The sequence below is a fragment of the Oncorhynchus mykiss genome, chromosome 26 (genome assembly GCF_013265735.2).
Source record: "Oncorhynchus mykiss isolate Arlee chromosome 26, USDA_OmykA_1.1, whole genome shotgun sequence".
Taxonomy (NCBI): Eukaryota; Metazoa; Chordata; class Actinopteri; order Salmoniformes; family Salmonidae; genus Oncorhynchus; species Oncorhynchus mykiss.
In genome coordinates this window covers 26,107,553-26,119,771 of record NC_048590.1, presented here as the reverse complement: position 1 = coordinate 26,119,771, position 12,219 = coordinate 26,107,553, and the positions used below count along the sequence as shown (strand labels likewise).

The 12,219-nt window shown below is 43.1% G+C and overlaps 1 protein-coding gene across 7 annotated transcripts in view; it reads left to right on the top strand.

Annotated features, from left to right (window-relative positions):
• The window catches only part of LOC110506490 (transcriptional enhancer factor TEF-1), a 60,831-nt gene that overhangs the window by 15,774 nt on the left and 32,838 nt on the right, over positions 1-12,219 (top strand). For 6 of the 7 annotated variants that reach the window (XM_021586134.2, XM_021586137.2, XM_021586135.2 and 3 more), the window contains 2 exons: positions 8,038-8,135; positions 8,594-8,846. In XM_021586134.2, the coding sequence (XP_021441809.1) occupies positions 8,645-8,846 (202 nt within the window). In that variant the 5' untranslated portion in view covers positions 8,038-8,135; positions 8,594-8,644. The remainder of the gene's footprint in view (positions 1-8,037; positions 8,136-8,593; positions 8,847-12,219) is intronic. The other variant, XM_036963349.1, reaches the window with a different exon arrangement.

The following is a 12,219-nucleotide window of genomic DNA, read 5'->3' as shown; positions in this document are numbered from 1 at the left end:
TTGATTATAGTCCACCTGTGGTAAATTCAATTGATTGGACATGATTTGGAAAGGCACACACCTGTCTATATAAGGTCCCACATTTGACAGTGGATGTCAGAGCAAAAACCAAGCCATGAGATCAAAGGAATTGTCCGTAGAGCGCCAAGACAGGATTGTATAGAGGCACAGGTCTGGGGAAGGGTACCAAAACATTTCTGCAGCATTGAAGGTCCCCAAGAACACAGTGGCCTCCATCATTCTTAAATGGAAGACATTTGGAACCACCAAGACTCTTCCTAGAGCTGGCCGCTCACCCAAACTGAGCAATCGGGAGAGAAGGATCTTGTTCAGGGAGGTGACCAAGAACCCGTTGGTCACTCTGACAGAGCTCTAGAGTACCTCTGTGGAGATGGGAGAACCTTCCAGAATCTCTGCAGCAGTGCACCAATCAGGCCTTTATGGTAGAGTGGCCAGACGGAAGCCACTCCTCAGTAAAAGGCACATGACAGCCCACTTGGAGTTTGCCAAAAGGCATTTAAAGACTTTCATACCATGAGAAACAAGATTCTCTGGTCTGATGAAACCCAGATTGAACTCCTTTGGTCTGAATGCCAAACATAACGTCTGGTGGAAACCTGGCACAGTCCCTACGGTGAAGCATGCTGGTGGCAGAATCATGCTGTGGGGATGTTTTTCAGCGGCAAGGACTGGGAGACTAGTTAGGATCGAGGCAAAGATGAACGGAGCTAAGTACAGAGAGCTCTTTGATGAAAACCAGCTCCAGAGCTCTCAGGACCTCAGACTGGGGCGAAGGTTCACCTTCCAACAGGACAACGACCCTAAGCACACAGCCAAGACAACGCAGGAGTTGAATGTCTCTGAATGTCCTTGAGTGTCACAACCAGAGCCGGAATTAAACTTGATCGAACCTGACCGATCACTGGAGAGACCTGAAAATAGCTGTGCAGCAACGCTCCCCATCCAACCTGACAGAGCTTGAGAGGATCTGCAGAGAAGAATGGGAGAAACTCCCCAAATATTGGTGTGCCAAGCTTGTAGTGCCATACCCAAGAAGACTCAATACTGTAATCGCTGCCAAAGGTGCTTCAACAAAGTACTGACTAAAGGGTCTGAACACTTATGTAAATGTATATTTCAGTTTTCTATTTTTTATAAATCAGCAACATTTCTAAAAACCTGTTTTTGCTTTGTCATTATGAGGTATTGTGTGTAGATTGATGAGGGAAAAAACTATTTTATCAATTTTAGAATAAGGCTGTAACCTAACAAAATGGGGGAAAAAGTCAAGTGATCTGAATACTTTCCGAATGCACTTTATATGACACATTACTCAAGACAGAAAAACATAAAAGCCCATAGATGTAGCTAGCTATATGCTCTCTTGGGTAAATAAATTAAACTAGCTCCAGTAGGCTAATATTTTTTATTGTGAACTGTATTACTGTATTGTTCTATACTGTTTTATATGGATTGGAATTACGCACATCGTTCAAACCATGATAAAGCAGGGGAGAACATACGATTCTGGTGCAGCACATACATGTGGCCTACAAAGTTACAAGTATAGGCTAGCGAATTTGATTTGAATTTTGAAATATAATAGGGTCTATTTTTCAAATTAGTAGGCTGACGCATATATACAGTGGGGCAAAAAAGTATTTAGTCAGCCACCAATTGTGCAAGTTCTCCCACTTAAAAAGATGAGAGAGGCCTGTGATTTTCATTATAGGTACACTTCAACTATGACAGACAAAATGAGAAAAAAAGTCCAGAAAATCACATTGTAGGATTTTTTATGTATTTATTTGCAAATTATGGTGGAAAATAAGTATTTGGTCAATAACAAAAGTTTCTCCATACTTTGTTATATGTATTTGGTCACCTACAAACAAGCAAGATTTCTGGCTCTCACAGACCTTCTTTAAGAGGCTCCTCTGTCCTCCACTCGTTACCTGTATTAATGGCACCTGTTTGAACATGTTATCAGTATAAAAGACACCTGTCCACAACCTCAAACAGTCACACTTTTTTTTTCTCACCTATGATGAAAATTACAGGCCTCTCTCATCTTTTTAAGTGGGAGAACTTGCACAATTGGTGGCTGACTAAATACTTTTTTGCCCCACTGTCTAGGGTTATATATCAATCTAAAACACAATTATATATTTTGGATGCAATTTGAATGGAATAGATGGAGAGAGACAGAATGCGAGAGACTGCATGCGTGTGCACTGATTTAAGCAACGATATTCAAGTGATAGGCTTTTTTTTAAACTCAGCTTTAAAACTCTGCTTAAATTGCAGCTACAATTTAAAAAATTATAATCTTTACAATTGAAAAAACAAGCTGACCCACGAAAGCCAGATGGAGATGGGTAAATTAGACGTGCATTTGGTCTTTATATTACTGTAACATAGACTATGCTGCAGCAAATGTAGGCCTACCTGTTACAATGATGAGTTACCATGATGAGATGATAGGCCTACCTGCATTTTGAACTGCGCTCCATATTGAGATGGGCTGTCTGCCCCCACCCTCAGCGTTGATTCATCATGCAGAGGCCGTAGAGAAGACAGATTTAGACATCACATATCATTTAACAGTTCCATTTCACGCCATGCTGTTCATATAAATCATTTATTATAATTTAGCGCTTTCTCTTAGTTATTTATCCCGGGAAAAGGGAGTGGTTTTGGCGGTAAATCCCGGTAAATCTCAGTAACCGGGTTCCCACCATTTAACCATATCACTGAACTCTCTGCGTTATAAGTTGTCATTTTCTTTGTTTATGCATGTTGATAAATTGATTTTTGTCCTGATTCGCTCTATCACTCTCTTGCTTTCTCACTTTCATTTTTCTATCATTCTCTCTCTCTCTCTCTCTCTCTCTCTCTCTCGCTCTCTCTCTCCCTCTCTCTCTTTCTCGCTCTCTGTCACCCTCCTTTCTTGCTCTCGCTCTCTTTCTCTCTCCCGCTCTGTCTCCCTCCTTTCTTTCTCTCTCTCTTTCTCTCACTGTCTCTCTCTCTCTCCCTCTTTATCTCTCTTGTGTAATAATGGATGAGACACATCAGTGCCTTATCATCCAACCCGAACAGATACCAGAAATCCTGCCATCAAACAATAGCCACGTGGTGTATCCTGTTAAGCTTCCATCGTTTTTTTTACACTTCCAAATCCCCAATCCTGGAACTGTTGGTGTGTGTGTGTGTGTGTGTGTGTGTGTGTGTGTGTGTGTGTGTGTGTGTGTGTGTGTGTGTGTGTGTGTGTGTGTGTGTGTGTGTGTGTGTGTGTGTGTGTGTGTGTGTGTGTGTGTGTGTGTGTGTGTGTGTGTGTAGATGTCTGTGAGTTGTGAAAGAGGCGTGTAGGGGCACATCCTGGCTGAATTGATTGGGGAGACTTTTCAGAGAGGGGTACAGCCTCAGGAGAACCTGTGAACACACACACAGATACAATGAACGCAACCTTTTGGCGAGGAAAGCTATTGAACTCCACTATGATATTATAAGCACATTAATAAAAAATTATATAAACATGGGCCTGGCTTATGACCATGCCACCGAGATTTAAAAGCATAGAATTTGCCATCCACAGTGTTAGGCTCTTAGAGAAGGGAAATCCTCATTTCCAATTTTATGTTAGAGTAGACACGATGCAAGAAATCATCCATTGTATGTGAAGAGGGTTACAGGAATATGTGTGAGGAGAAAAGTACACACTTTGGGTACACGCTGTTGTTTCATCATTGATTCGATTTTTGGAAATGAAATTTATCAAATTAATTTAAAGTGGTCGCATTATAGTCATCACATACTTTTCATGTGGGGTTTTGTTGATGTCTTGTTCTTGTCCATTAGTCTTGTCATTATGATGACTGGAACAGTTGGGTTTAGTTGAGTTGGGAATTTGATTAGAGTTTTACAGAAACATTTCCAGACATTCAATTAACTGTAATGACTCACAAAAGCCACAATGCTCTTTACCTGCTGAAGGTTGCAGGTGTTCGTATTGTTTAATCATTTTTGTACTATTACGCAGAAATATATGAATGGAGCCAGATTGAGAAGCTCCCATCTACCATACAGTTCCGTTATTACAGCCAATTGCATTTTTATTAAGCATCTTTCTGCTTGGCATGCTGTAGGGCAGCTAATGCAATGTTGCTCTGCAAGTCTAGCTCCATAATTTTATTGAAAAGTGTGCAGCAAATACCTGCTTATAGTCCATCATTAGTGCACACCAGATTAAATTATCAGGTTTGTTGGTGGGCTATTTTGTTTTGAATGATGTACGATCGAGAGAAAGCGCCTCTCCCTGGGTGGGAATGGGATTTGTCTGTAGCCTATGGTGTCCTTGTTCTGGGTATGTCTGAAATGCTTTCCCTGCTTTGAGAGCGAGGTGTAGCGACAGCAGCCCAGCCACAGTATATTGTTGCATGACTAATCTCTGTCTCCCATCTGCCACTGGGGCCTGGACAAACATCACCACTTCAGCATCATCTGGAGACATATTGCACTAATCGCAACACTCGTCACTCTCCCGGTCCAAACACACAGCCAGCTCAGCATAGCATACCTGTTATGGCTAAAGCACACAGGCACATTCTCCTCTGTGTGTATTTATACAGAAGGCTGTGTAACATAGACTAAATATTAGAGACACACTCGTTTGATTGCTGTAAAATGTTCTTAACAACACAGTAAGTCTGTTAGGTTGCTATGCTCTTGGCATGGTGTGCATTTGGATTTGGCTCAGTTCAGCTGCATCATGTTGTATTGGTGAATTTCTTTCCCTTGCCTTTCATTACTCAAGTCTATAGGGGACAGTAATGATTTATGTTCGTCATGTAAATGTTTTAGGGACGAAAAGCCGAAGTCTTGGGGAGTCAGCAAATCCTCTATTCTCTCCTAGCAAGAAAGATAAGTATTTTATTTTCTGTTTGCAAAAATCCCCTGCGTTTGTTTCTCCACTAAGACAGCTGAGTGTCCATAGTTTAGAGGACGTTCATTAGAAGAATGGTCAAGGTGTTCTATGATATTCGTCTTGCGTTTAAAAGCAAACTTTCAGCAAACAATGTCTACTGCTCTAATGATGATCTCACTCTGTTCAAAACAGCAAGAACAACTCACTTGTCAATGTCTACTGCTATGCTCTAATGATGATCTCACTCTGTTCAAAACAGCAAGAACGACTCACTTGTCAATGTCTACTGCTATGCTCTGATGATGACCTCACTCTGTTCAAAACAGCAAGAACGACTCACTTGTCAATGTCTACTGCTATGCTCTGATGATGACCTCACTCTGTTCAAAACAGCAAGAACGACTCACTTGTCAATGTCTACTGCTATGCTCTAATGATGATCTCACTCTGTTCAAAACAGCAAGAACGACTCACTTGTCAATGTCTACTGCTATGCTCTGATGATGATCTCACTCTGTTCAAAACAGCAAGAACGACTCACTTGTCAATGTCGAGAGATCAACGAAACACAGGGTAATCAGTAATTGAAACATAAAGAAATATACATCAAACTCTGGCTAATTGACCTCATATTTCCTCAGAATGCTCAAGGAAGCGATCACCCGCTTGGACACAGAATTAATCTGGTTGTTGAGGTGTATCCTGAGAGATGCTCCTTATGAAATAGTGACAGAGGTCAATTATTTAGGGTGATATATCACTGAGCCAAATGACTGCAGAGTGACTTCAGCCATGCCCAGTGATTAAGCTGTTAACTCAATAGATTTATCTGCTGTTCTCTAACACTTGTTCAGGTTAATAGACTACAGCGTGCTAATGACAGTGTTAGGGTAAAGTCATTCATTCGGGGGACATACTGTGGAGTGCTTCTGGCTGTGGTGTCTTGGTGGGAAATAACGCCCTTGACAATGTACTATTCTATTGAATTTACTTTGGCGAATGGTGGCAATAAACGTACCAGTAACAAGACAAATGTGTAGTTATCACCAAAGAATTATGTGGACATTGATTATATCACATTGTAACTGCCACTAAGTAAATGCGTTTGTAAATAGCATTGACTTACTGTAGATCTTCCAGCTGTACGATGTGGGTGCTTCTACTGGCCAAGAGAGGTACTCTTGAGCCCCTTTGCCGCCTCAGTCTTTTAAACGCTTTGTAATTACATGGCAGGGAGTGTGTACCGCTGTTTCCCCCCTCAGAGTAATCCTGCAGCAGCTGCGGCTGCACACCATCCTCAGCAATGGATGGAGGAGACAGAAAATACTTATTTATGTTGGTTATATTAACTAAATTAATTAAGAGTACCTCTTAAAAGGAATTAATTAGCCTACCAGGTTCTATTATAACATTTCAATGTTATATATTACCCCTCCACCCCTACCCCCTCCATCTTTATACCCCAATAATTTTCTGCTTTAATCTTTTCATGTAGCAATATTATAGGCCAAGGATTTCTGCTGCCCTTCCCTAGTGGTAAATGCTAGTCGTGGTTGAGAGCTCAGTTTTTGTTTTGTTATTGGACGGGGGTGGGGTGGTGGATTCAATAATTCATTGCACGCTTCAGTGTAACAGTATTCATTTCCTGGTGTGGCGCGTCAGGGGAAACCACCTGTAGAAGAGCGGGGAAACATCAGCCCATTGTGGGATGAACATGGCCATGAGCTCACTAAACACCCCTCTAAATGTCAGTGTTGTTTCCCTCTTTTTGTCCAGACACTCACCTTAGCTCTTGCTTTCTCTCACTCTCACTTTTCTCTCTCACTCTCTCTCTTTTCTCTCTCTTTTCTCTCGTTTCTCTCTCTCTCTTTTCTCTCTCTTTCTCTCTCTCTCTTTTCTCTCTCTTTCTCTCTCTTTTCTCTCTCTTTTCTCTCTCTCTCTCTAAATATTTGTTTTCTCTCTCTCTCTCTCTGAATGGTGAACCCCTGGAAAGAGCATTCACAGCCATTTAACTTGTTGAAGAAGTAAAGAAGAAATCTTGCTTGAGATCAAGTATTAAAATCATGACCGTGCTGGAAGTGATTACCGGTGTAGTTTATTATTCAGTCTGGGTGGGGGGAGCAGGGCTGGAGAAAAAGCCCAAGCCATTTAGTGGTCGAAATGGGCGGTTTTTCCCCTCCCTCATCAGTCTGTGAGTAAGTTCTGCAGTGTCAGCAGTCAGCTCACAAAAACGGAATTCAGTAAATGCTCCCTCCGCTCTCTGGGAGTTTTTTTTCTCCCAAACAGCTTGCTCCCATCCCCCCTCTCCCCCCTCACAAACCGACATTCTAGAAGAAACATATGCTGCTAGTCCCACTTCACAACAGCTTGTGCTGCTTGAATAGAATCTTGCCTAGAGAGGGAGCGGTCGTCTGGAAGGGGAGAGGAGGATAGGGCTAAAGACGGTGGACCGAGAGGGGAGGATAGGGAGGGAGACTGGGTAGTGGGATGGCGGGTGGGGGGTGCTAGAGTGAAGGGCTACAACAACATCCACCGAATGAACTCCCCAGTTGTGATTTTCACCGTTAAAATTCAACTCAGCATGATTGTCTACAGCAATACATTAGAATGTACATTGCTTTTATGAGTCACTTTGTGGACAATAGTTTTGATTAAGGAGAGATGGACACTTTCAGTTTAGGTACATTTCTGCCTCTAATTCAATTAAATTTCAATCAGATGTATTTATAAAGCCCTTCTTACATCAGCTGATGTCACAAAGTGCTGTACAGAAACCCAGTCTAAAACCCCAAACAGCAAGCAATGCAGGTGTAGAAGCACTTAATGTTAAATGTTAAATGTGATTTCCTCCTTCTGCGCTTACAATCCAGCCATTTGAATGAGTTTTTAATGGGGATCTAATTCAGAGCATGTTGCTTACACAGCATAAATGCAATGAAAATTGAGGAACCTCACAAAGGAATGTTCTATGTCAAGGGAATTCACAATGTGGAAAACAGACTCTTTCCTGGAACAAAGAGGACAGGGGGATATTTCTTCCGTTTGAAATTTAAAGTGGTACAGATATGGTTGCATCCTTTCTTGAGTGGGCTTCTCTGTTTCTTTTTTTACAGTTCTCCTACATGAATTTCATCCAGATTTAAGAGTCTATTTGACAGTCCTGACAGCCGGTATAAAAAGGCTTCAACTGTTCCTGTGCAGGAAATACCAGGTGCGCTGGATGAGTTTTATGGTTATGTTCTCATTATATATTTTATATCTGCAGTCTTGTATTTTTATTTGCCTGCTTATCTATTTTGGAAAGTAAAGGAGGTGAATCTACTACAACAAGGTAAAAATGTATCCTGTGATGAAGTAGTTACATGTGACCTCCATCACATATATTTGTTTCAAATGGGAGCTAACACGAAGTATTTTCAATAGTACCATTTCACATGTCGTACAAAAACTAGCATAAAGCAAAGTTTCAGTCCCTTCCATGGCAACTAGTAAAACTGTACCACAGTCATCCTAACATCCTAGGTAGATAGCAAGGCCAAGAATCCTCTCCTGTTTGGCTCACCACACTATTGACCAGTGGCCATGAGCAGTGTGTTGTCGTCTTGGAGGCAGATGTCTGTGCTGTGGAGAGTAACGGATGGCTTGTGTTTGTTTATTTGGGAATTCCAGATCTCTCCCTACAGTGCTCCAGGCTTCGGCTTGGAGATCCCAAGCTCCACCATGGACCCCAGCAGCTGGAGCGGCAGCGAGAGCCCTGCCGAGGACATGGAGAGGATGAGCGACTCGGCAGACAAGCCCCTGGACAATGACGCCGAGGGGGTGTGGAGCCCCGACATCGAGCAGAGCTTTCAGGAGGCGCTGGCCATATATCCCCCCTGTGGGCGCAGGAAGATCATTCTATCTGACGAGGGAAAGATGTACGGTGAGTACAGGGGTCAGGGATGTGGGTTGGTACATGGCAGGAAGGGCGAGGATACCCTCCTTTGTAATTATACATGACTATTTTTTACATACATTTTTTTAAGATGAAGGTCACAACATTTCACTTTTAAAACCAATTGCATATCATCATTACACACTCAAATAATCTTGGTATGGGACCTTAAAAAGTGCCCAAAGTGACTGAGGAATATTTTCAGAGATTCTGTGTTGATAAAAGGGACCGCACAAGTGAAACAATAGACTGGGAGGGAAAATGTCAATCAGGAATTCATTTGTGGGACTTGCAGGCCTCCCTGGCTGTGGCCATACATGAATATCCCTTCTATGCAGAAGTAGGAGTCTATAAGTAAAGCAGCATTAACTATTAGTCAGGGGCAGATGGTACTGCGGCTGCCACCAGCTGTGTCCCCCCTCCCCCATCCCTGGCTGGGTGATGTCATAGAAAGAGGGAATATTTTCTTTCTGCAGTGTTGGACTCTCTCACAGCCTGTCAGTGTCAAGTGAAAGCAGAAAGCCCCTCGAGGTGTTTGTTTGCAGCTGTCATGTGACCCCTCCGGCCAAACCAAATGTAAAGTCTAGGAGTCGCAGCGAAGCCCCCTCAGCTGCCGGTACAAAGAGGCTTCAGACCACATGACCAAGCAGCTCACCACCCCAGCACCACCTCCTCTCTCCTACAAGCCGAATGGGAGTGCCAAAGAAACTCACTCACACTCCCCCTGCTCAGGATTAGAGCATAACAAATAGGTTTGCCTAGCAAGTTTTAAATGATTAACGCTAAGGACAAGACTCACTAGTGCAGACTGGACACGCTAGTCTCGTTTTTGGTTGGACGCATTCTTCTCTCCGATAAGAGATCAAATTAGGTGAAATAAAAGTTACATTTGGAGGAGAGATTTGACACCTTACTGAAAGCAGTTTGTTTAATGGCCACCATCAGACATATTTTAGCTCAGGTACTTCTACCATTTCAAGTTCCACAAAACAGCATTTAACATAACACAGCATGTTTTGTGTCAAATGCAAACCTTGGGAGAATTGATAGGTCTTTGCTGGCTCTGCTGATGCATAAAGAATATGATAATAGCTGATTCAAGGTTATTCATTTACATGAAAATCCATTGTCTGGAGCTCTGTTTGTTTTCAGTGCTGTGTAAAGGGAAGTGCCATGCAGAGTGGTGTTTACAGCTATTCCGTCAGTGCTTGTGTTATTGGGGGTATTGAACGTACTTTGACCTGCCTGAGATCGGGGGGGGGGGGGGGGGGGGGAGGGATTGAGCAAAGGTCAACCATGCCAGATGTGCTGCGTATCCGGTTGCATATATACTCACCAGCACAATCCACTGTCTCCCCGGACTGGCCTTTCACTGTGCCCTGAGCCAGAGCTGTCAGCCACCCCCAGTGAAATATTTTTACGGAAATATACACTCAGTTGCCAGTCTATTAGGTACTCAACTTTGTTCACAGAAATGGTTCGCTCCTACAGACAGTGAGTCACTTGGCCGTGGCTTGCAAAATAAAGCAGGCAGACAGGCATCAAGGCATTCAGTTACTGTTTGATTGAACGTTGGAATGGGCAAAAAAACTAGTGACCTAAGCGACTTTGCCTGGTGTCAACAGTACAGGCTGGTGGTAGTGGTGTTCTGGTGTGGGGAATGTTTTCCTGGCACACGTTAGGTCCCTTGATACCAATTGAGCAACGATTGAACACCACAGCATGTCATACCCCAAAGAAGTCAGGCTGTTCTGGAGGCAACCTGTGTAGGTGTGTAGATCTAGTGGGATGATCCCTCTTGTATTGAAGTAATGCTTCAAGTACCACTGATGTTTATCAAGGGATGTGTTAATGGACAATGTATTATGTGAGTAACACTCTTCATTTTCATGCTGCATAATTCAATTGCTTTTCTGCAGCACAATGGCCAACGGATCCAAAGATGTGAAGACAACAAGCTTACATGCTGCACATGAAAGCTCTATACAAGGTTGTTTGTTATGCCTTGGAAACAGACTGGGTCGAGTGCCAGTGTTCAGCTGTGTGAAAGAGCTTTTGAAAGACAGTGTGTAGAGGAAGATTTGTTTTTGTTTTTTTCAGGGGGCTAGGGAGGAGGGGGGACGTGGTCTTTCAGTGCCTAACTAACACAAAGTTTGGTGGGACTGTGAGGCGGGCGGGGAGGGGAGCAGATTGGAACTGGTCTCAGTGTGTTAGTGGGCTTTTTCTGGGGGCAAGGCTAGCTGTTCTGTTCAGCCCGGCAGCTGCTGCTGGGTCCTAGTGCCAAACCCATCATAGTGTGAACTGTGACCCCACTCATACTCACTGAGCCATTAAGAGGACTGTAGCACTACCCAGTATGGAAAATAGGCTGCCTTTTTACTGGGACTGTTTTGATTTTTAAAAACCTGGGTATAGTGTTTGTTTACATATAATAACTGTGCAATTAAGGAAATAGTAAGAAACATCAAACATCTTACCTTCAATCAATTTTACCAAAATCATTTCACTCAAATGTTATTGTTTTATTAAGAAATAATATTTGCACAAAAATGGTAAATAATGATCAAATATTGAAATTGTATTGTTATTAGAAGAATGCCAACTAGAGGGTAGTTATGTTGTACACTGTGGAGAGATGCAGCTCTCAACGAGGCAATGTTGTCTCACAGGAGACACTGAGTCTGGCTGGAGAGCCAAGAAGAATCTCACAACCCAGCCTCTTCCATCTCCCTCAGGAATCTCACACCTTCCTTTCTCACCAATCATGGATTGTTGGGATATCTGTATGATGCCGGTGTCATTCTTTAAAAAACAGAGAACAAAGGGGATATCTCTAGAGGTAGCGCCCGTGAAAGCAGATTTACCAGCAAGAGCCTCATCTTTAGACATACCGACCTGTTGCATTTCCCAGAGAAAAACTGAAGCGTTTTGTTTACAATGTTAGATATGTGTCTGTTTCTCCCTGCATGCTACAGATTTCCATTAGTGAGGTGCTCTAGCTCGCAGGGCATCACTTCAGAATGCCACCAGAGATGATGAGAAAGCCATGAAGTGGTCTTCAGTGCTGATGGAGGGCATTGATTGGTCTGAAACGCCACAGTGATTTGTGTTTTAAGAGGGCGAGCCGGGCCCTGCTAACCATAGAACATCTCCCCTCCCCCAGCCTTGTAATCCTGGTCCACAGAGTTGTGCCCTGATGGACAGACAGACAGGCAGACAGACCACCATCGCCCCTCTCATGGCATCTGTGACAGGTGGGGAGTGGAGACACAGGTATTTTGGTGATGAGAGACCCTGGGGATAGTACTGGGTACCGTGCATAAAGCTCATCACAAGAGGAACCGCCCTGAGTGCCCTTAAG